We start from the raw sequence: 20,859 nt of genomic DNA, 5'->3' as shown, positions 1-20,859 counted from the left end.
AATTACTCGCGTCACAGTCAAGAAGCTAGAATTATAGACGAGATATTATGTAATGCACTTTATATTCGTATTAGTCAAACGGTTGCAATTATGTTCAAGTTCAATTAAACGCATATATAATAATAATAATAAATATGTATTTCACATTCAAACGATTTTATTCTTGCGATACTTTTCGCACAGTTTGTAATTTTATTCGCTTTGTATTAAGCTAAATATAATATTTTGCTAATAATATTTTCTTTAATAAAGGTTTAATATCAATTTAATTTTGTATCGTGCTATCATTATTGTCATTGAATAATTGCCATTAAATTATAATAATTATAATAATTATAATAATTACCATTAAATTTATATAGCTCTTATAAATTATTTGCTTTAATTATAATTATTTGTTGCTAATAATACTAGTAATGTTTTTTTTAACAAAAATTTAATTTCAATATTTTACTTAAACAATCATTTTTGAATGTGTAATTTTATATAATTTTAATAAAGTTGCAATTATATTATTTAATTTGCATACTACAGTTGTAAATTTGACAAATATTTATATTATAATATACATAAGTTTGATTAAAAACCAATATTTTTTTGATAATTAATTCAATCAATATTTCTGAAAATTAATTTAATTTAAATGAGTGTATATTATAGTTCAACATCTTAACACTCGGACAGGTAAGGCGCTTCATATTTCAAGTTTAAATATTTTTTTCTTAAAAACGCATTTATGCTGTTAAGTATTTAAATTCTAATAATACCACTCATGGTACGCCAAAATCTGTGCACATAAAAAAAAATAGGTTGCAATAAATATTTTCTCAATTTAGCCAAATTGAATTATCCATCTATGCCAAATATATCACGAAGTCGTATACATATATTTTTCATTTCTTTTATGTTGCAAAGCTGCTATTAGACAATTCGACATTCATGACAAAATTCCATTTATAAATGGCAAGTAGAAGTTCCATCGCGTGATACAGAATGTTTAAAAAATTAGAATGCACATGTATATGTACATTATACATTAAAATACATGCGCATATATCACGCATAATATACAATACGTGTTTACATTATAAAGGAGTTTGTCCCGAATTATTGGCCCTCTAAAATGGAGTTAAACCAGACCTGTCCAATTTGAGCTTTGGAGCCAAAACGCAAAGTTATCGACGTAAAAAAATTTAATGTTAGTAAGATTAGAACTATAAAGTGTTGATAAACGTCACTTAGATGCATATCAACACTTTACAGTTCCTGAAATCTTACTCACATTGAATTTTTTTGAGTCGATAGCTTTGCGTTTTGGCTCCGGAGCTCAAATTGGACAGGTCTGAGTCAAACGTTTGAATAAATGTTCGATTGTGATCTATGAATGCCTTTCTTACGACGGTCCTCGTTCTTCCTCACTCTCAGAGAATGGCGTTTGATCGTCTTGACTATTCGGTGGTAGTGGTTCCTCCAAGATTGTTTCCTCTGCGGGTGCTAAACCCTGCATCCATCTAGCCTGTTCCTCGATCATCGGAATTTTCTCGTCAATCAATTTCTCCATGTCTACCTTGTCCAACTCCTCTTGTATACGTCTCTTTAATGGTCCTTCGATTGCGTCCATGATTTGATATCTATGAAAGTAAGAATAAAAAGGCACAGTTAAAAACTTAAATAAAGAGTATTTAAAAGAGTAAAAAAAAAAAATAAAATAAAATATGACACAGAATCGTATTTTCCATAGTTAAATATCTGATATTTGAGAGTTTAATAAAAAAATCTAAAAATATACAGGGTATTAGTATATACAGGGTATTAAGTATGTTGTCATACTCAATAGAGCGATTCTTGAGTTTATTTCAAGTAAAAAAGTCCATATAAACATGTGTTCTAAACGGCTTAGTTTCCGAAATAAAAAAATTTAAACGTGTAGTAATAATCTATTTATTTGAAAGAAATACAGCTTGAACTAGTCAAAAACTAGTCAAAAATAGAAAAACAAAAACAGGCTTCAGTTCTTCTGATGAAATAAAACAATTAGATGAATAGTTGAAAATGTCCACCTTGCACATGATACATCCATCGAGCCTTCTTCTCAAAGATTGATGTACACGCTCAAAGATACCAGGTGTGTTACGTATTGCCTCGCATGAAGCAACTATTCGATTCCTCAAATCATTCTTATTCTCAATTGGGGTGGTATAAATCAATGCTTTCAGATGCCCCCAAAGGAAATAATCCAAAGGATTTAAGTCTGATCTAGGAGGCTTTGACTTTGTTTACGATTGTGCAAATGGTAACTCATGTGAAGCAAAGCATATTTATGCAGGAAGATATCCAATGCAATTTACTGTTTCGTCAAATATTTGCGAATATTCACCTGTATTTCAGAAACTAAGTCATTTAGGACACATGTTTATATGGACTTTTTTACTTGAAATAAACCAAAGAATCTCTCTGAGTATGGCAACATACTTAACTAACACCCTGTATAGTTAGAATCAATTTTATCATCTCTGATTAATTCAATCAATCAATTAAATGTCAACCGTGATTGGTCAATTTTGCTTAACGACAAATACAATTGGTCAATTTCAATGGAATAATCGACTGATTAAGTTAATCAGAAATAGTAAAACCGGTTTTTAGCCTGTTTTCCATCAATGTAGATTAATTAAAATTTTTTTTTTCGATTCAAGTTATTTTTCATCTGTTTTTATTTTTAAGAAAAAGATAAAGAATATAAGTTGAGCCTAAATTAACATTAATTCTCTAAATCCTAAATGATTCTAATTGTAACATACGAGTATGACCTTAAAAGAATTTTGGAGAAGCTAAAAAACGCAAGTATAAGATTATTTAATATCAAATCAAATATTTCGAGAATTTAAGCGAAACGTTCGTTAACAATTTTCCGAGATTATCAAGGATACTACAATTTTGTTCATTGCGTTAGACACGTTTCTTAATGCTCATTGTGATTAGATCCGTGTCAGAAAATCGCCGATTACGGACGTCGCCTTGAAATCGATGCGAGACGCATATTTTACAAGGCCGGGCCGGGGCTATTACGTATGGTTTACCTTAAAAGGTTCGGTAGTATATTAACGCTCGCTTCCACGAGATAATCGAGCGTTCTAGCGCCGTGGAATCTCGCTTGAATGTTGCCCAACTCGAGCTCCAGTTCTTCTAATGTAGCGCGTTTTCGCGTGTCCAATGGCTGAGCTAGCTTCACTTGAACCCGAAAGTATTGGACGGTGAAGGACACGGTGCCGGCACGCGACAGGAAGCCGCCGATCACGCTCACCTCCCAATGCGTCTTACCCTCAAGTTCCTGGGTGCCGATATCCAGAAGCGCGTATATCTATATAAGGTGCCCGTATATGTATGTAAATACAAATTAAATCTGCGATAAGCGTCACCTACGCACGTGCAAAATCCAAAAACCGTACACTGTAACGATTTACAAACGTGGTACCTTATGTAATGTTTACGCAACGATGGTCACAATTATGGCCGATGCAGTTGCTTTGCGTTTAGCAATTTCGTAGACGTTTATCTATTTTAAATTAAATTATAACTCATCTAAATGTTATATTTTTTCGAAATAGATACTCTTCGTATGCCTATTGCAGCAATATTTTTAGACTCACTTGGAACTCTTCGATTGAAGATATGTTAATATGCTAGTCTCTCTTAATTAGATCTCTTAAAAAATTGCACTTACAGTTCCGTTCTCCATGGTGATGGTTATATTTCCCATGCGATAGAAACTGGCTAGACCGGTGATCCAGGTATGCGACGAGGTCATGGTGAATATACCGACGCTTTGGGTATAATCCTTTAGCTGGTATGGATCATAGCCCATCTGAGAAACCTGCTTTCGAGCTTCTGCGATCGCCATATCGAAGGGTGAAATCGAATTCGGAAAGTATTGCGGTAATTGTGATATTTGCTTATTCACTTCGCCTCTGAAATATATCATGTATTGTTGAGAAAAAAATATAAACACACACAAGCCGAAAAATTATAAATTCTCTCTCTTTTTAAAAAGAAAAAAGAGAAAATTTATTTATTATTGTTAAAATACATGGAATTTTATAAAAAAAAATATGTAATTTAAATTATACAGCTGCATAGATATTGATATTTGAAAAAAACAATGTCATAAAAAAATTTAAATTAAAATCGGCATTAGTTTCGATTGTCGTTTTTAAAGAATTAATTATTATTTTCATTCTTCATACATACACAATACTTTCCTTATTATTTTCCTTTCTCTTGATCTATTTATCTTGTTTATTTATTTGTTTAAATAGTTTTCGATTTAAAAGGATAAGAAACATTTTTTAAAAGAATTGCACCTTATGTTTGTATTAACTTCTTTCAGTATGAATGGTTTGATGCCGTCAAAGATGAAGCTCCCGACGGAATTGATGACTCCTTGAAACACCGAACCGAGGAATCCTAGATTCTTAAAGTCCAGGTCAATTTTATCGAAAGTCAAATCCATATCGATGTTCTGAGCTTGCAATTTGCCATCGGTGCTCACTTCTAGCCTGGCGATACCTTCGACTTTCACGCCAGTAAGCTTCACCGTAAAGTCCCCTTCGGACCTCGAAATCCACGATGTCATTGTGTATAATCCACGAACATCAAGAATGTCAATCCTTACTGCGACAGACACCTCGAAAAGATAATTATTTTTATTTTATATTTCTAGTAAAAACAATAAAGTTGCAAAAATAAACATCACAAGCGCATATATATAAGATAAATTTAATTATATAATATAAATCTATGTGTGATATGAGAAAATTGTAAATATAAATAAAAAAAAAAACAAATATTTGATTTCAAAAGAAAGATGTAAAAAATAAAATATGTAAAATATATACACATACATAATCTATAAGATATTTTGTACACAGAATATGTAATGTAAATTATGTTTTAAAACGCCTTCCTTGCAAATTAATAATTAAAAAATTTTTCAGATAAATTAGCAAAAAAATTTTTTTTTATTAGAAAAGCATATTTTACTTCTTATTTCCATTACTATACAGTCACAGTATCGTTATCATCTTTCTGCTACATCTGTTTAAAATATGATGCGCATCTTACTTTCTACGTAACACGCGCGCGCACGCACACACACACAAACGTACATATAAAATATTCGCATATTAAATATTTGATTCCTTTACTAAAAACATTTTAACCATAAGAAATATTAGTTAAAAATTTTAACTAAATATTATATCAATTAAAATTTAACAATAGAGTTTCTATTTTGCATTATTATTTTTATAAAGAATCGATTGATCTACGATATTATAATCTTCATTATCCTATATAAGTAATGACTCACATAGATATTTTTAACTATAAATCATTATTATGTTAATCAACATTTATTATTTTTAAATTATTCATATAACTGTTCATAATATTATATTAATAACTATTACTAATACTATAGTAACTATTAACAATAGCAACACAGCGATTTATCTTCTACATGTGTCGTTATATGGATATAAATGTATATATATATATTTTAGAATCTAATCAAGAGCGGAAAGGAAATATTGTTGCATCAATTTCAACTTCTAATATTTTTTTGGTTTTTTTCTAACTTTCCGGCTAACGTTTTGATCTAATTTACCTGCATACGTGCCAGTTCCGATTCTATATGTTCGATACGGAACTTGGACAGCCCATAAACGTTAATTTTTTTAAGATTTATCGTATTTATGGAGAAGGAATGCTTCATATCCGGCACTGGCATCGGATCTGGTATCGGCGCGCCCGGTAACCCGACCGGATCGTCTTGCTGATAATGTTTGAGAATAGCACGAATTTGATCCCCTAATCGCTGTTCGCCTGCAGCTATCTGAGCTACCGTTTTCTTATCTAAAATAAGTTATACCTTGTTAAATTAATAAATTAAATCAACACACACATTAAGTAAATAAATATAGAAAAATAGTATTGTAAAGTCAATTTCATGACAGTGTTTTTGAATTATATGAAATTAAATTAAAACATTTTTATTTATTGTTATAGATATAAGCTGATTGAATTAATTATTGAGATTTTGCGAAATGAAATAACTTTATTTTACAACAGTCTGATATGATGCCCCTTGAACTATACATTGCGCAAGAAGAGTAAATTATTTATATGAAAAAGCATATCGTAGTTAATTATTGCGAAACAAACAGCGTGAAGTACGTCAATTATTTTTCAAAGCTTATACAAACTAGTTTTTTAAAGTTCTTTTTTTTCAGTCAATTTTTAAATTATAATTAACGAAGAAATTAAATCATACATAGTTTCTTACTCGCATAATTTTCAGTTTGATATACTGAGTAATGTTTAAACAATTTAGAAAATAAAAATGAGCGAAAAAGTGATTAGAAATATTATGTTGTTTGTCTATATATATATAATATACAACTTTATTAAATTGCATTGAAATTATTTACGAAGTATTATTTATTAATTATTATTAGTTCAATAGGAAATGATTGGGAAAATTATAGTCTCCCCTGTCTGTTAATTCAATTATATTATATTTAAACAATTTATATATTTAAATAATTATAAATTCATTTGACCAGGAAATAAAAGTTTAATGCAATTGCGCTGTACTTAAACCGATTTTAAAAATACATAGACTAGGTTTTGACAAAATCACATCTATCAAATAATCAAATATCATACCTATTGAAGTTGAGGCATTGTTCGCTTTTAGCTCCTCGCTTGCACATGGAAAACATAGGAAGCAGCACACTATCAAAAAGACCACCGCGTAGACTCGCATTTCTAATCGCGTCTTGCACCTCATGTTCATCCTTTAACTTCCTCTTAGAAACACACTAATGTATCATTTAACACCTGGCCCTCCCGATGTTGCCACAAAGAAGCTATCGTAAAAAATATCAACGCGTATCATAAATTTGTCGGGATCCCCTCTGATCGTTTCCCGTCGTAACTCCTCTATTGGAAACCCCTCACCACCATTCACTTCAGAATTTTATCAATGGATTAATATATTAATTAATTCCACAATCAATTTTACGATCAGTTTGTGATCACAAGCTTCGCCCTTCAACTACCACTAATAGTTCTTCTTTGTGTTCTTCTGCCAAGAGTGCAAAATGCTTATCAGTGGACGAGAACGTGCGATGTAACTCCTAACCGACTCCGAAGGCGTGTGTGCACGCGTTCGACTGACTGAGAAGGCACATCAGTGAATTTAGTGGAACGATATCTCTGACAGGTCATTGAGAGAGCAAGGGTCAATAGCTTTATCTCCACGCCTTTCCTCTCTTCTTTTTATCCGTCTCTTTCTCCCTTGTTATATATTATACTCGTCCGATTTTGAAATCTCGCTTTAATAGAGATAGAGTTATATTAAAAAAAAGTAGAAACCTTAAATAAAAAACCCAGTAAAAATCAATTTTTTATTTTAATCCTGAAAGTTTTTTATTCGGGGAATATATTACATTATTGTACTAGAATTCAGTTTTAGTATATATTCAAAAGATTTTTGTACAAAGATATAGCTGTAAATAATCAAGATGTAATACAATGATTAAGTGATTAAGGCTATATTTCTTATTAGATCGTTTCAAAAAGACGCTTATATCTTTTTTTCAGAATTTTGATAAAAAATCATTTTTTTAATAATAAAATTAGTTTTTTACTTAGTTTTTTATTTTAAAGTAAAAAAACCAGTTTTTTTTTCATCTCTTTAACATCAACATACGTTGCATTGTGATGCAATATGGATAATCCCTATGATGAATTTTTCAGATGCAGTAAGTAGACATGGAATATTTAAGATTTCTATTCTGCAACAGACTTGTCTTAAAAACTATTCCCACTTTTTGGGAACGTCTAGCATCGAAATTTAAATATGTATTTTGTTCTAGGAATAAGCTATAATATTTTTTCTCCGTACAAAAAATAATATGTCCCCAAAATTATTATAAAAATATTGTGTCTCCAGAATATTATATTCAAAATAGATTTTTTAAACAATTTTCATTTTTTTGAATAAAAGAGAGATTTCTCACAGTAATACTTAATCTGTAAATTAAATAACACGAAATCCTGGTCTGTAACAGCTTGACTAGTTTATTATGCAAATTCGATATAATATATTCACTGATAGAGTAAAGAAATAATTATGTAAATATATTATTATATAAATTCCTAATTAATATAATCAATATTCATATAAAATTATAAAAATTGTACAATATTATCAAAATATGTGTCCATTATTTATAAGAAAAATATGAAATTGTTAAAATTAAAAATTAATAAATTTATTAGGATAATTCAAAATATATTTTTATAATATTTTATAATTTTAATTAATTTCACACATAAAGAAATCATATTGTTATTTAGTCGCTTAAAAAAACAATGCAAAAAGAGGGATTTACTTTGTTTTCAAGCTCGATTGAATCTCAAAATAATTAGCTTTCGTATCCGGTTTGCGTTCCAACCTTAATAATTAATAGCATTGTTCCGGATGGTAAATAAATTTCTGTTGCGCGTAGCAGCTGAAACGCATGCTCTGCAAGTAATTCGCAAGATCTGTTGCCATCAGTTTAAATTATACATATTTGGCATTATACATATTGTCAAATTAGTATAAACTATTTGTTTTTTGGCGAAAGAATATGTGAGAAAAGCTACACGATAAATTTCGGATATATGGATTAAAATATATTTAGCAATTAGTACATAAATCATACAATATGTAAAATGCCGATTTGAGCCGAGTTATAGCACCAGTTATATATATATATGTGCGAAATTATTTTATTAGAAGTTTACAAAAATGTCTTCATTATAAATGTTTCGATCCTCAGTTTTGGATCATCAGTATATATATATTCGTAATAATTTCTCGTACATCCGATTTCTGGATCAAATTCCGTGGCACGAAAAAGTGACGTAGGCGTACAGTGTTTGAGAGGCGTTTTCCATTTTTGTCTTGATTACGAATTAACGAGATACGGCACTTCCGTGCCGCACAGACACGCGTCCAGAAGGGACGAATGAAGGGACTGTAAATAATATAATACACTTGCACAGTCAAAGCCAGAAATACTTTTTAAAAATATGATTGAGGTGACGCAGCACTCAAAGAGAGATGAGACACACGTCCGATCCGCTCGAGTAATCTCACGTGACTCTGGAATGCCAGAAAGCCTATTATTCTCACTATTTTGCACCCATACAGCGCATACCTTCAAAAAATGTTCAGAGGGTTGATCGTATAACTTTTCCTCTAGGATGGAAACATGAAAAGTAAAAATATTTTTTGTATGTTAAATGTAGGGAAAGGTGGAACACATTATGAAAGGGCATTATATGACAGCAATTTTTTTTCAAAATGCAGCAAGAGCAGCCGAACGTTAATCTGCACACAAGAGAAGTGTCACGAAAAAAGTAACTTTGATGAAGTTTCAGAAGTCTATGAGAAAAATCATAGTGACGGGACTGTAATGATGCATCCGAGCGAGACAAGACGAGAAAAAAACCCGATACTGAGATTTATCATAGATATATTTTTCATAGATCTAAAAACTCTTTAACGGCATAAATATAATGCTTCTTCATGATTTTTCAATCGGGGTTTTCACTTAAATTATATATATAGTATAATTAATTAATTAAATTTAAAAGTCCACAAGGAAGAGAAACAGTTCCTAATACGATAGATGTAAATCAAGATACAATAGTAATGTCCAGGCTATGTCACGTCAAAACGACGATATTTTCCTTCAATATTGCTTTTAAATAAATTACTAACCAAATAATTTCTTAAATTTTAATTTCTTTCATAGGACAATCGAAATCAAAATTAATGAAATTTTCTCACGATACCTCCCAAATAACACTTTATCCAGGATACATCTTGAGGATGTTCTTGGGATGTTCGAAGGACATACGGACGTCCTTTAAACGTCCTGAAGACCCTTAGAGGTATGTGCTATTATTAGGACTTGAGCACGCAAAAAAACAACCTTCTTTTCATTTCCGCATTATTGAAGAAATGCAAATTTATTCTTCGGAAAAAATTGTTCCCCGAAATATCAATAGAATAGATTGGTGGAAATGTAATTTTGTGAAAATTTCCAATACTGGCAGCAACGACAGCAAGACAGTACCTTGCTATTCCTGCTACACAAACAAGTAGTAAAAGATTATTTTCTGATGCTGGTAACATTGTTACAGTCACGAAAACAAAATTAATATCAACAAAAGTAACTCAATTATAGTTTCTCCATTCCAATTTGACATAAAACAATATATACAATAATAATTTATAGTATATGCAATAATAATTTATGTTTCCGTTAGAATTCTTCGATTCTGTTGTAAATCTTTATTTCTACTTGTGTATTCACATGTACGGTCCAATAAGATTCCTTCTTGTTTATATTGTAAAATAATATATTTTGGCAATTTACACACACACACACACACACACACGCGCGCGCGCGCGCGCGCATACACTACAAATAATTAATTAATTATGCTATAGTTTAAGTGGAAAATCCGATTGAAAATCATGAAGAAGCATCACATTTAAAGAGTTTCTAGACCTATGATCACTACTTGATTTTAAATTCGGATACCTGAAATTTACGGTACCCAAACATTACAAACATTCGGACCCGATCCCGGAAAAAATTCTCGACCCGACCCGAACCTGAACTCTCGAGTACCTGCACATTTCTAATAAACACGCATAAACATGTAATTGTATATGAAATATGTCCATACATGTTCATACATCCTTCTTTCTTTTGTACAATTACTTTTTAGTGTAATAGAAATAATAATAGTAATGTGAAAACATAAAAAATAATTAAAGAGATAATTTTCGTAACGTTTGTTTTAGGAAAAAACAAGTTTGGACAAATGTAAAAAAAATTGTATATTCATAATTTTTTATGCATAATTTTATATATAATTATACATAAATAATTTTTTACATTTCTTCAAACTTGATTTTTTTCTAAAACAAATAGTGCGAAATTACCTTTTTACGTTTATACATATTCATGCATGAACAATTTTTTTCTGGGCAGTAACGAAAGTATTCTTAGGGCAGTATATGACAATAATTCTTGGGGTACATTGTGACATATTTATTATTGTTTATTTCGTCTTCACTCTGTTATTATTGTTTTTTTATTGATTATTAGTTAAGCATGATTCGACACAGAGAAAAAAAGATGTACATATGATTTTATCAAAACCCACTATGAATGGAAGGTAACGATCTTATTACGAGTTTGCTGTTAATTTTTTTCATAACTTTAAGTTAATATAGTCAAAGAAGCTTTTAATATGTTTAAGTTAAGAAAGTTCTATAAAAATTTGATTTTGTAACTATTTCTACGAGTAAAAAAGACATCTTATTTTGACGTTTTATCGTAATATTTTAATGTTTTAACGTATTTTTAATATTTGTCACATGTTTACTATTTTAATATATTTTATTAAGCCTGAGCCAGAAAGCTTATAATCTAAGTGATTAATACAAACTCGTTATAATATTAATTTTTTATACACTTTTTATGTACCTATTTATGCTGAGCTTATATGTCTTATAGTGAAAATAAAATTATGTTTTTGTCTTTTAAAATTATTTGCAGATTCGATCTTTTGGAGATTTTGTCTGTCTGTGCCGGAGATTCGTTTAAAAAGCCGAAGTCTCCGATTAAAAACTGAAGAGGTGACAATTATGATTCTCGATTTCGCAAGAATTTTGCAAGGATTGTATCTACCCTTATTTATTTATTTATACATATACGTATCTTTAATTATAAAAATAAAAATAAAAGCAGACTCGAGAGGATTAGGTGACATCATTAAAGAAAGAAGAATAAGACCAAGTTTACCCTTTAAGAACATAGAATATTAATCTAAACCAATCTTGAAAAAAAAGTAGCTCAATTTTCAATCTTTAAAAGTGAGATTTTGCTTTTCAGAGCTTTCATTCTAAAACGTTCAGGTGCGAAATTATATCTGAATAAAACTTTACCCACTGCAAGTCTCGCTGTACTTTTTCATTCAGCGATTGGTTGATTAGTTCATACTGTCAGAGAAGAAAGAAAAAATTCGAAGCAGTGCAGTTCCACGTGCCATCAGTTTCATATCTGAGGTCTGTTCTTTTTAGCTAAAGTTCTTGCATGATTCATCTTTCTTCCTCTTCTCTCCGTTTCTCTTTATCTTTCTTCCTTTTCTCTCCGTTGGAAAGGAAAAGAGAAAAGATAAACCATGCAAGAAATTCAGCCTAAAGTTTCATATCTAGAACAGACTAGTGTATTTGCTTTCCGCTGTACGAATTCGTTGTATGACGCGTGAAATTTATTTTTATATGTATGATATTTACAACAGTTTCTCCAAAAAATTTTCTCAGAAACATTGCATTCGATATGAGTGTCATAAATCGGTATTCATAGTTGATTCTTATACATATTTAAGTCTGTCTTAAGATGTTATAAGTCAATCACACTGTCGTATTAGCATCTTAAGCATTAAAATGATTCTAATATCATTATGTATGTAAGTGTGTAATCAGGGAATTTAATAAATGGCGGGATTTAAATCGACATATTTCATAAAATAAAAAAATCATACACACGAAATATTTAAATCTTGACGTACTATAAACGCCGTAGACGTAACATTTTCCCAACGATTCCTTCGTTTGCGCTCGTAATAAGTATAATACACTCGCATCTTTTCGAAGCAGTGAGCTGAATGCGGTGAAAAAATATCCTCACGGCCGTGGTGATGTATCTCCCCGCGGATGTGTTCGTAATTATGGTCACGTGACACAGTGGTTGTGTTTATTTATAGACACAAGTCTATCAAGTTTTGGCATACGCGCATGTGCGCGTACGCTCTGCGCACGTGTGTATGTCATTACCGTATGATCGGATACTACCACATTTGTGCATGATGGGTGCTCGACGAGTTTTTTTCGTAACAAGCGCCAGAGTGTGTTGCTGGAACATGTGACGAGGGTCTGTCCAGGTCGGTCGGTTTTTCGAACTTCTGACGTAGTGGACTTTCCTTAAAAATATTACGGTTCGTCGATACATCTTCGCACTCGAGGAACTTATGTAGGCTTCAAAGGCTGAGTGTTGTTCGTGAAAGAACAATGCTTGAAGGTGTCACTTCGGAATTAGTACCTCGATATTCTACCACGTCTCATGATTAATGAATACGAGAGTTATGTCGAAGCCCGATGCTCCAAAATTTGTCACGGCGCTTTTCTCCTTCAAAGGGAAGAATAACGATGAAGTACGTGGAATTCTTCTCCTCTTTCGTGGAATTTTTTCCCCTCTTTCGAAGATTGTTCTAAATACCGCATTTTTATATGGAGCAGTGCTGTCACAGTTGCTAAAAATGCATTTGTATGTGTCTGTATGCAGTGTTTTTGTTTTTTCTAGTTGTGTTTTAAGAAAGGAGATGTAATAACGATAACTCAAGTGGACGATGAAGGCTGGTGGGAGGGCACATTGCATGATAAGACTGGTTGGTTCCCTTCGAATTATGTCAAGGAGTATAGAACTCCAGGTATGATATTTTTTGAATGTGTTTAAATTTTTTAATAGCTGAAGTAATGTACAATTTAATCCATTTATAATTTGTTCTTTTAACATTCTATATATACTTTAATATACTTTAAGGTCGAAAATAATTGTATATATTTTATATATTATGTATGTACAGATGGTAGTCATGCGTCGATTAAGACGTCTCCAGAAAGGAGTCCACAAGAATCACCTGCGCATCAAAAACTTAATCGTGATATAGTATTAAAGGATATTGTCGATTCTGAAAGAGTGAATGTAGCTGAACTGCAAGGACTAGTGAATAATTTTCTACAACCTCTTGAAACATCAACTATGTAAGTCATGTTTAATAAGATGGAAGAAAAAAAATGTGTTACGTATATTGTACGATAAAAATCTCGAATTATACTTAGACTGAAGAAAGATGAGTATAAGCAGCTACTTGGTAACATTCACGAGGTATTGGAGACTCATCAATGTTTATTAGCAAATTTGGAAGGAACTGTTTTGCAAGGACTCTCTGCAAGAATAGGGAATCTTTTCCTAACTATTGCACTGAGGCTAAAGTCTATTCACACTACATATTGTAATAATCATCCACAAGCTGTTTGCATATTAGATAGATACAGGTACTTTTCAAAAATATATCTTTTTTTTTCGATTGCTACAAATCGAGTCTTGATGTTTATGTAAAAATTTTTGCTATTCAAGAGATGATGCAGTATTATGATTTGTTTTTGGTTATTTTGCGATTAAGTTCATATTTCACTTTACTACTACCATTATTTTTCCATTAAAAATTCCTAATATATACAGAATGACAATTTCAAGAAGCGAATTTGAATTTTTTGTTTGACAAATGATTGTTTTAGCACAGTGATTCAATATGGAATCCTACTGGAAAATAATGTAGATTATTAAAATAGTATTATGATTTCCGAAAGATAATAATCGATTGCAAATATATTAATCATGTATTATTATTTTAGAGATGAATTAAATGAATTTATGGAACGCAGTGGAGCAATATCACCTGGTATATTAGTATTAACTACTGGTCTTAGTAAACCGTTTCGAAGACTAGATAAGTACTCTGCTATGCTTCAAGAATTAGAAAGATACACTGAAAAAAATCATCCCGACAGAGGAGATACTCAACGTAGTATAACAGTGTATAGAGAAATCGCGGTATGATGATTCATCATTCTACATCTTCATTATATGAACAAAAAATGGTATTGATATTAAATTTAAATTTATTTGATCCATTTTATTTGTAGGATCATTGCGCTTCCATACGTAAGCAGCGTGAATTAGCACTCCAAATATTAACTAGTGGAATCAAAGGTTGGGAAGGTGAAGAATTAAATTCACTAGGCGAGATTATTCACGTCGGATCTGTTACTCTAGCAACTGGTGTAGATCGTAGAGATAGATACTTTGTTTTATTTCCTACCACACTGCTGGTACTTAGCACCAGTCCCAGGATGAGTTCCTTTATTTACGAGGTAGATTTGGAAACATCTCTGTCACATTGCTTTAAAAACACAATATATAAATATTTTAATTCATGTTGTGATTATTTGTAGGGAAAACTCCCATTAACTGGCATTAATGTAACTGGCATTGAAGATACAGACGATATAAGAAATGCTCTGGAGATCACTGGTATGGCCATCAATGTTTTATGTCAAATATATCATGAGAGATAGATTCTACCTCACAAAATAAATAAGAAATGTTATTTTGTTAACTTAGGAATAAGGAAATATATCAATTCTTTGTTATAAGTTCATACGAGAGCAATAATTATTTCTTAAAATAATTATATAATAATGAATGCGATATGTATGCTTTAAGGACCAATGATTGAAAGCATTGTTGTACTGTGCACTACAAAAGAAGAGAGACAGCGTTGGATCGATCTCTTAATTCAAGAACAGTGTACTAGCCTCTTGAAATCACCAACCACGCCTCGTGTGAGTTATCATCACCCTCCGTACGCTCGACTCTCGAGATACTTTGCGAAGCTCGTGAGGAGAAAAGTTATATATCCTGAATTGATGAAGAAATTATTATATATTCAGTATATTCTGAGGCCAGATTTAACTAACGTAAAAATGAGAAAGTGTAACGTGACCTACACTATTTTTCCTACTCACACTAGCGAAGGATCCGAGACATCAGATACACTTGATGAAAGTAATGTGAAGGAGGAGTCACGAATATTGCGTAAATCTTCGTTAATACTGGACGTTAGATATGTGTTAGATAATACTGATCTTAGTACTGTTGGATTAACGAGCACTTCTTCACTCACGAATTTCGCACCGAGAGTTGATTGCGACAATCGATGTACCTTCGAGACTAGTAAGAGTTTACCGGCTGGTGCTATGAGTCACGTCCTACCAAATGTTCCGCTCGCGTCAAGCAAGTCTTATACGTCAAATTTTCAAACACGTAATAAATTTTGTCGGGAGCATTTGGAAATTTCACATGATAGAGATCAGACTGTAGATTATAAATATTTGAGAGCTATCGAAGAGTTTTATCCAAAAAACTTAGACATCCCAGTTCAATATTCTAATCAGAATGATAACTGCGATAATAACATCGGGAAAGAATTTGGAGAAACGTGTGTAAATATTAGCTTACGGTCTTCAGATTCGGGAATGGCCGAGAGTTATCACTTACGTTCATCTGAAATTAATTCCTGTTACAAATCATATACGTCTAGTCATACTAAATATACAGATCCTATAAGAACATCTCATAGCGAAAGCGATAATGATGAGAATAAGTTTGAACATCAATGTATTTGCTCTTCGCCATTTGGCTCTACGCCTCGAGATAGTGCTCACTCGGTGGCTTCGTCTAAAAATATTGATGAATGTCCAACTCTTGTGAGATCTAATGATGTCGGTAACGATGTTAACGATAATAGTGGGAAGAAAATTCAAGAGACTGTATTAGTTCATCCTCTGATAAATTATGGAAATGTACAAGGGAAAAGGTATACGCAACCGATACCATATGCGCATCAGTGCGTAATTAAAAAAATCGGGAGACGTGTAGTTCGTCCAATACAGCCAATTATAGAGGAATATGACGAGCCAACAAATCAAGTGTATTCATCTGGATTATATGCTCATTGGTGGCTCAAGAAATCTATCCCGATAGTTGGATGCACAGAACAAGGCAAGCTTCCATGGCATGGCTGTTCCTTTGATCATTTCAGTTTTTTTAACCATGCTGGTGTTTTTACTAATTATCATTTTCTACCAAAAGTCGTATGCTCTTATTTCACAGCCATGTTGTGTGAAGTAAGCTGTCGCTTTACTAACACAATGCATTACATTTCATAGAATAGTCTCTCGAGAAACATCACCAATTTTTATGCGTATGCCTTTATTTTTTATTCCATCGTCATCATTCACTTCGCAAAAGATTCTAGTTAGCTTAAATATACTAGTTTTGGTCTTCAAATAGGTCGTGCACTTCAATAATTATAATCGTAGTATTTTTCTTTTCTAGCTTGTATCTTTACATTAAAAAATGTTTTTATACTAAAAGTAGACTCTGCAGAACAAATAGAAAAAATGTATAAATGTATAAATTATAATATAAATAACGTTCGAACACAGATAAATTTTTAGTCTGTGCATGTATATGATAGAAACAATCGCAATTATGCGATATTATTGAAATATTACAAATGGTGCATACATATTATAGCAGACAAGCAATCAGTTGAACGGAAAGCACCAACGATCGGCGATGGAGCATTGTACATCTCCAGGGATTAAGACACCTTGGAGTATTGCATCACTAAGACCTGCTCCTCCCCTATATTCTCTTAAGAATTTTGGAAAATTAGATACTACTACAGATACATCACGCTCACCACGATCATGCAGTAAGATTGCTTTAGTATTAAGTATCAAACATACATGTGAAGTTTTTAATTTATTTTCTATTGCATATTCTATATTAGATGAGCGACAATTTGAAGAAGATGCGATTATATTGAAAGTAATAGAAGGTTATTGTCTTTCTGTCAATGCTAGATTTACTGTACATTCTAGAGAGTCTAATTGTAAGTTTCTACAATTGAGAACGATTGAAACTTTTCAAAGTATTTCTTATATTATGATGAAATTATTATGCTTATTTTTTAGCAATGCTAGATTATGAATCACAAAAATCACGGGACAGGATATCATTAATACATAACAGAGGCAATTGGGAATATTGTAATGACAAGTGAGTATAAAATATTGTGAAAAATATTTTGAAAAAAATACATTTTTCTCAGTTTGAAACAAATATATTTAAATTTAATAATTTTTGTAAAAATAAGAAATTGCATTAATTTGTACCAGAAATACTTTATCATTACGTTACTGGTCAAATTAATTAAAAAATAAAAAAGAAATAGAGTTTTTAAAATTCTTGTTTTAATTATTATGTTGTAAGTTAAAAATTACATAATATATACACAATACATATGTTATTTAAAAAATTGTTAATATAATATTATTGTATATTATTAGTGTGTACATATATTAATGTACTTTTTATACACAGGACATTATCGGAAACAGTTAAAACCTTGAAGAATCAAATGACTGACTTACAATCGCAAATGTCGCTACTAACAAAACAATTAGACGAGGAGAGAAGATCACGACTCTCATTAGCTGCTACGGTAAAACGTAGCATGGGAGTTATAGATGCATAAGGATATCGATAACATCAAAGAATCACAAGAAAGAAGTGTTCAAAAACAAATTTTTTACGATGCTCATTTCATACGTGCAAATTTTAATCATAAAACGCATAATGTATGTCGCGTGTTGGAATGTTTTCATAAAGTTTACTATTTTTATGATACATATATATATGATAAATATAAGATAAAGGCATGTAAAGAAATTATTTATGTATTTTTTTAGCATGTTGTACACTCGCAATAAAAATATATTTAAAAAATTGTATTATAAGATTCATATTTGTTGCGTTCAGCAAAAAAGCAACTTCAAATACTTTGCGCTGATTGCATAATAGTTTTAAATAATTAAGATAGAACTATTTCAAAATCTAAAAATATAATTTAATCAGCATAAAATATTTACCAGATTACTTTTTTGATGAGCGCAGCCAATTTTATTGGTCATAAAATAGTTTATATATAGTTTAAAATAAAAGTGGTTATTACAAATTTGTTTTTATTTACGATGACTACTGTGATGTAAACAGGATGATAAGAAAAGTTCTAATTGATAAAAGTATGTAATTTTATTATAATTTGTTAGATAAGTTGTCACAAGCAACATTAATGTAATATTACTCGTCTTTACAATATATATTTTGAATTGAAGAATATTATGTACTTATCGTAGCTTGTTCTTTATACGTTCCAATTCATTAACTCTACTTCGCGCGTGTTCCAATCTGTGCCACGCCATTTGCAGTACCTTTTGACTTGCATATCCAGAACCTTCATGTGGTTGGCCTGTGAGAAATATTTATTAAAAAGGTACATTGAAAGGGATATGGTCATAATATTGTTAAATAAATACATACCAGTAGAAACTTGCGTGAGATAATTAATCTGTTCACTTAATTTAGATTCCAATTGTCCTAGAGTTTTCAAGAATTGATGCGTTTGCGACTCTGCTTGCTTCAAGCTTGATTTTTCCTTGCTCAGTTCCATACAAGCTTGTCCTGTATAACATAAAAGCACATCTTGCAAAGTACATACATCTTGTGTATCAAATATCCTTGCTTCTAGTATTCACATCTTTATGTATTCAGCTTTGTTTCGTATGTTTGGTGCAAGTACACTATTTTAATATACCAGGAATTCGTACTAGGTTTTCCATTTAGTAACACAAGTCAATACAAACATCATTCTATCTTTCTTAACATTCCAGTAAATAACAAAGACAGAACAATACTTGAGTCGATTTGTATCATCAAATGAAAAGCACCCGCTATGGGAACTCTCTAATAGGAGACATATTATCTTATATTCAGTGAGAAACAAATGCAGAATGATTCTTGTAATGAATGATTGTGGATATGTGTTTCTTGGTCTCTCTGGAAAGCTCTTCAATGTTTTTCCACTAATATAAATTAATTTTAATCTCGGTTCGAATTACTCTGTGTCTAATTCTAACGATTAGAAAAAGACGAAGAATAAGTTGAACCGAGATTAAAGTTAATCTATATTGATGGATATGGGCATAAGTAAATCATAAAAACATTTGACAATTACCTGCACTTTGTAAACACACTACGATGTCTTTCTCGATAGTCTCCAAAATCTGGATCCTTTCCATCGGCGGCGTCATTGTGATTTTTATTTATAACTGCAGTTATCTTTAATTCAAGAAATTCCACGTAACACTCCTGTCTTGATCCTTCAGTGAATTTTACTCATATCTTAACCCAATTTGATTTAGTCACAGTAAGAAAATATTGAAAAACGTTGAACAGCGAATGATATCGAATAATGATAAATTAAAATGCAGGACTGATTAGAACGAAATAAGAATAGTAATCTAAACACAACCTGTTTGATTTATCAACATTAAACTCAATCAGATCAAATCAGATCTTGCTGTGTGACTGAACCTATCTGAACTTCTGAACAGTCTAATGGTCTAAACGGTCTAAATCAGCCTAAATTATGACTACCTGCGTCATCTGCGATACCGATGAGATACTATTAAAGATCGTCGGCCCTGGGCAAATTTTCGTGACTCGGTCCGGGGTTTTTTTATTTATTTATGACTATTAATATAAATATTTAAATAATACATTATTAAATTCGTGACTTTTTATCATACCAATGCTGTATAAATAAGTATGCATACTTTTAATGCTAATATCTTATTGCCGAAAAATTACAATTTTTTCTCTTATCTCTTTTTCAGTTATCACTCTATTGATAATCAAACTCGGATGATAACATTAAAATCACAGTTTTAAATAAAAATCGAGTATTATTAAACATATGTACATGTTTATGAAACTAATAAATCATGAAATTACTATCGTATTATTAGTTTCTTACTCTCACTTAAATTTTACAGAAACACGAAGTAGATGACATGTCTGATATTGTTGGAAGCTGGCGCTAGAGGACACTAGAGGGTTTCGGATTCTCTACGCATGCGTGTCGAAATCAAGTTCTCTCCAAACAAAAGAAAGCAACATGGCGGAGTGG

General features: G+C 31.2%; 3 protein-coding genes across 4 annotated transcripts; 1 reads left to right on the top strand and 2 right to left on the bottom strand.

Annotated features, from left to right (window-relative positions):
- Positions 1–725: 725 nt before the first annotated feature.
- On the bottom strand, positions 726–7,244 carry LOC108755669. 2 transcript variants are annotated; one of them, XM_018498809.1, is made up of 7 exons: positions 6,727–7,244; positions 5,666–5,913; positions 4,362–4,684; positions 3,725–3,968; positions 3,081–3,361; positions 1,354–1,631; positions 726–1,135 (listed from the first exon to the last, which is right to left on the bottom strand). In XM_018498809.1, the coding sequence occupies exons 1-6, from the start codon at positions 6,854–6,856 to the stop codon at positions 1,394–1,396; spliced, it is 1,464 nt and encodes a 487-aa protein (XP_018354311.1). In that variant the 5' UTR covers positions 6,857–7,244; the 3' UTR covers positions 726–1,135; positions 1,354–1,393. The 2 variants fall into 2 exon arrangements, with proteins under 2 accessions (XP_018354311.1, XP_018354309.1); XM_018498807.1 differs by having other exon boundaries at positions 726–1,631.
- A 5,723-nt stretch (positions 7,245–12,967) lies between these two features.
- LOC108755656 (rho guanine nucleotide exchange factor 7-like) lies at positions 12,968–18,488 on the top strand. Its single transcript, XM_018498787.1, has 12 exons — positions 12,968–13,350; positions 13,500–13,626; positions 13,783–13,960; positions 14,039–14,254; positions 14,615–14,813; positions 14,906–15,133; positions 15,215–15,293; positions 15,486–15,604; positions 17,361–17,541; positions 17,620–17,721; positions 17,804–17,888; positions 18,213–18,488. The coding sequence occupies exons 1-12, from the start codon at positions 13,267–13,269 to the stop codon at positions 18,364–18,366; spliced, it is 1,752 nt and encodes a 583-aa protein (XP_018354289.1). The 5' UTR covers positions 12,968–13,266; the 3' UTR covers positions 18,367–18,488.
- A 396-nt stretch (positions 18,489–18,884) lies between these two features.
- On the bottom strand, positions 18,885–20,272 carry LOC108755685 (mediator of RNA polymerase II transcription subunit 11). Its single transcript, XM_018498843.1, has 3 exons — positions 19,906–20,272; positions 19,212–19,352; positions 18,885–19,140 (listed from the first exon to the last, which is right to left on the bottom strand). The coding sequence occupies exons 1-3, from the start codon at positions 19,979–19,981 to the stop codon at positions 19,019–19,021; spliced, it is 339 nt and encodes a 112-aa protein (XP_018354345.1). The 5' UTR covers positions 19,982–20,272; the 3' UTR covers positions 18,885–19,018.
- Between the last annotated feature and the right edge of the window lie 587 nt (positions 20,273–20,859).

The sequence above is a fragment of the Trachymyrmex septentrionalis genome, unplaced genomic scaffold (genome assembly GCF_001594115.1).
Source record: "Trachymyrmex septentrionalis isolate Tsep2-gDNA-1 unplaced genomic scaffold, Tsep1.0 scaffold9, whole genome shotgun sequence".
Lineage (NCBI taxonomy): Eukaryota > Metazoa > Arthropoda > Insecta > Hymenoptera > Formicidae > Trachymyrmex > Trachymyrmex septentrionalis.
The sequence above is the reverse complement of the archived record's forward strand: the minus strand, read 5'-3'. Positions and strand labels throughout refer to the sequence as shown.